Raw genomic sequence first — 4,448 nt, 5'->3', positions numbered from 1 at the left:
GGTTTCTGAACTTACCTGGGATCAGAATGAAGTCTTAACTGAGGAGGGCTGCATCCATGCTTTTTCGCCAAGTTTTCGATACTGGCGTATACGAGTTTGTTCTTCTCCAAATTATCCCCTGCGAATCTTGGATGGAATTTCTATGATAAGAAAGATAAAATATGTATGTTTTTCTCAATTAATATATCACAACTATATAATAAATATAAAAGTTAACACATCTACATAATTATTTTATGTGTTTCTTATAAAATTACTATATTTATATAATATTATTAAATAAATTAAATTAGTCTTAATTACAATTTTACATATATAAAATTTTGGTTAAAATTATAACAAAATTCTAAGTTGATCAAGTGATTAAATGTTAGGTTTGCCTTTATCTAGAGGTATCTAATCAAACTTTTTCAAGTATATTTGTTAATTTTCCTTATTAAAATGTGTGACATTCAGATTATCGTATCATTATTAAATTAATTGTTCAATAGTACAATTAAATTAAAATTTAATATTTTAATATAAGTAATTGAAAGTTTAGTAGTCAAATTAAACGGTATCATGTATAGTTTGTTGAAAAAATAATTAATAGGTAAGTGGTATATAATACCAGTTACTTTCCCTGTCAACTTGGTCGAATTCGATAGACTTGTCGAGAATCCTGTTGGTGCCTATGGCAGTTCGATAACGAGAAAGGGTAATCCATAGCTGGTTCTGCAACGCTCTCCCTAGCATGAGAGGGAGTATCATATTGACAACGTCCCACTCTTTAACCATAATGGAGTACATGCTCCCTGCAATCCAAGGACACAACACCTTGTACTGCAAATATCCATCCAACAAAACAACATATAATTGGATCGATGTGTGAAAATGAATACATAAAGAACTGAGGCATCTTACTACCTTAAAGCTTCCAAGAGGCTTCCATGGCCAATCAGTGAGGATTCCTGGTTTAGAAGCCATGCCTTGCTACCTGCAAATGGATCTTATTACTAGTATGAGGCTTAGCTGCATATATATAGTGTTTTTCTGTAGCTACATAAATCAAATTCCTTTGCAAACATGCAACCATTATTAATATTATTTTATTTTACATTTATATTTACATAAGAAAAAAACCATTAATTTAAATTCAAGTGGAATGAAAAAGAATTTTTACTCAAAACTGGACAAATCTTTGAATTATTATGGGTAGGTCTAGATTTTCGTCGGAAGAAGACAGTGCATTGATATCATTCTCGATGGAGTTAGCAGCCACATAATTAATTGGCGTTGAAGCGGTCGTGATGGATTGAATTTCGTTCTTTGTCTAATGGCTCAGTGTGTGACATTATGCATGAATGTAGTTGGATAGGAGATAGACATAATCAATTTAATTGAGAGTAACAAAAACATGGATTAGCATACACTGATAAAATCTCAAATCTGCCCCTACCATAATTGAACTGACTATTAGCAGGTAACCGTGAAATATAAGAAGCAAAAAGAGCAATTGCCAATGCGACACAATCAAACAACATGTGACATGCATCACATATCAACCCCAGACTATTACTCATGATCCAGCATCAAATTCCACAACCATATACCCGGTATTAATCAATAGAAACAATGCAATTTTCTGAGTCTTTCGCTCACTCAATATATGTTGAATAGGTTTCATTATCGACATAATAAAAGACTCGGAAGATTCCATCCCCAATTCAATATAACTCTTATTTAAAGGAAAGCAATCTACTCTATCCCAACATAGAGATAATAGCATGAAGACAATAAATAAAAAGCAAAACCCAATAAAGTGAGACCTTTTCTTCGGGTTTTTCTTTTTGGAAAAAAGCCTGCCAGCAAGGTTTCCAGATAGTTCTGCTAAGATCATAGCAGCTGTGCCACAGTATCTAAGAGCCTGGAACCTGAGAAGTAAGATAATCGACAAAAGGAAAGACTTGGAGAATAGAAGTTTGAGCTGAGTGTTTGTGAGAGAATAATTGAGAAATTGGGAAATTAGGAAGATTTCTTGGGCTTTTTTTAGACAAAAGGGTAAACGAGAGAGAGAGAGGAGGAAGGAGAGGAAAGATACGAGGAAAGAGAAAGGAAATAGTGATAAAGAAAGAGAAGAGCGGATAAAAGGGATGAGAGAGTAAAGAGAGCGGAGGGAAAGGAGGAGGAAGAGGAGGAAAGAGAGGGAGGATTTCTTTTGAGAAGAAGAGGAAGTGATTGAAGATTGGAGGGGAGACGGTGTTTCGAGGGAGTTGCAATTGGGGTTGTGATGGAAGAAGGATACGAATAGGGGGGTAAGATCTCGGGGTGGGGGTTTGGGTTGTGAATCCGGTGGCTTGTGGAGGGACGAAGAGAGGGTTGGGACGGTGGTGATGATGGTGGTGTTGATCCGCCATTTTGATTTTTCTTTCCCCCGGGTCTGATTTAAAAGAGGGGCAAACAATTCCGTACTCTTATTTTCCTTTAATTATTATAGCAATTCATATAAATTCAAACAATTGTTTATTGAAAAAAGTCACTATAGGTAAACGTTATTGTGACGTTTTATATAAAAATGCCACTAAAGTTATAATTTGTTGCGGCGTTTATTGAAAAAACACCACTATAGGTGAACCCTATTACGACTAAAGTTTAATTTTTTACGAGTTAATTGACAAACGCCACTATAGTGAACCCTATTACGACGTTTGTATAAAAACGCCGCTAAAGTACTAATCTATTGCGGCGTTTATTGAAAAATGCCAATATAGATAGACCTATTGCAGCTTTTGTCAAAAAAAAAGCTAATATAGATGAACCCTGTTGCATCGTTTATAAAGAAATGCCACTAAAGTTGCCATTTTTGTGGCGTTTGGAATGTAAGCGTCGCTATATATTTAAATTTAGTGGCGTTTACTCAAAAAAAGCCGCTAAAAGCACCGCTAAAGAACATTTTTGTTGTAGTGTTATTTTGCTATTAAGTATAGCTTTAGAGGTCTCATACCTGTCATAAAATTCTTTAAGATTCTTAATTATATCACATGCAACCATGATGTTGCTTCTGAAGCTCAACAGTTATGGTGACAACCATTAGACATCTTATGTCCAACCCGTCATCAAAGTGTTTCTTGTACTTATATTTTTCAGATTTAGGAGCAATAACTATCGGATCACTAGGAACAAGTTTATCAATAACATATTTATTCATTTCCTATTTGAGAATAATTCTCAAATTACGTAACCACTCGAGGAAGTTCAAGCCATTTAACTTATCCTTCTCAAGGATCGATCACAATGATAGTGTGTCGTTCACCATTAAATCTACAACAATAGAAATATATATAACCAGTAAATTTACCGAATTTAAAATCTATAAATAGGTATTTATTAACAAATTACTCCCACTATTTTATTCAAATTAAAAAACCCCCATGTTTTAATTTCAGAAAAAAAACTTCTCGAAAGTTTTCTAGCGAGTTAGGATTCATATTTCACCCTTTTCCTAAATCAACTTTGGCTTTTCTTTTAGGAGAATGATTATTTAGGTAAATAACGCTTTACTAATTACATCTCACGTAATTCATATATTTGGTAAACAACTATTGTTCAAATTATATCATGATTTATACAAATAATTAATCTCTAGGTTTCTAATCCTTTAGAATAACCTAGCTAAGTTGTTGCCAATATTTTAACTGGTGAATATCACTTGCTTATTCTTTGTGTTTACCCAAGATAGACTCGTGTTCCATTGCTTTGGCAAAACCCACGTAATATTGATCAGTCTTAACGAGTGTAAATATTAGACGATTAAATCAACATAGATTATAGAGAAGGATTTTCATAATTATCTCATCAATATTCATTTTAATATTAGGTCCTTTATTGATCTCATCAATTTATTAGCATGCTAACATATCATTCATCGTATCACATACATTATAGATATAAATCAGTAAAAACTATGTAATGGTTATAGCCCAAATAAAGAACTACGGTGCGATCTCAAGCCAATGGAAGAACCATAAATCCTAAAGATAGAGATGGCTTTTCTAGCATCTTCTCGCTTTAGTCATTCCATTCTTCTACTCATTTGAATCCTCACATGATTACAATTTTAGAAACTCGTTTTACACATAAGGAGTAAGATGATAAAAGAAATACAATTGAAGTATAGATAGGAATGACACGAAGGCCGTATTTAAAATTTACAACCATTACACACAAAAGGGATATAACCAGGCATGTCAAACATCGTGCATATCAAACCTATCATATGTATTTCATTACGAACTTATTAATAATTACAGAGATGGACCTACAGCATTTATTGCCCACGAAGAAGTCAAGGGACGGAGCCCCTTACGGGAATTTGGTGCCCAGCGTCGCCACAAGTTTGATAACTTTTATCAATAGAACCATGTTTCTGTGAATTTCCATTATTGATTTTTTTTTGTACTTGAACAACC

At 33.6% G+C, this 4,448-nt stretch overlaps 1 protein-coding gene across 1 annotated transcript; it reads right to left on the bottom strand.

Moving 5' to 3' along the window:
* Positions 1–585: 585 nt before the first annotated feature.
* On the bottom strand, positions 586–971 carry LOC120190265 (very-long-chain aldehyde decarbonylase CER1-like). Its single transcript, XM_039193368.1, has 2 exons — positions 907–971; positions 586–822 (listed from the first exon to the last, which is right to left on the bottom strand). Exons 1-2 carry the CDS (start codon positions 964–966, stop codon positions 586–588), a joined length of 297 nt encoding a protein of 98 aa, XP_039049299.1. The 5' UTR covers positions 967–971.
* Between the last annotated feature and the right edge of the window lie 3,477 nt (positions 972–4,448).

The sequence above is a fragment of the Hibiscus syriacus genome, unplaced genomic scaffold (genome assembly GCF_006381635.1).
Source record: "Hibiscus syriacus cultivar Baekdansim isolate YM2019G1 unplaced genomic scaffold, ASM638163v2 tig00004075_pilon, whole genome shotgun sequence".
NCBI classification, from domain to species: Eukaryota; Viridiplantae; Streptophyta; class Magnoliopsida; order Malvales; family Malvaceae; genus Hibiscus; species Hibiscus syriacus.
This window is presented reverse-complemented; position numbering and strand designations above follow the sequence as displayed.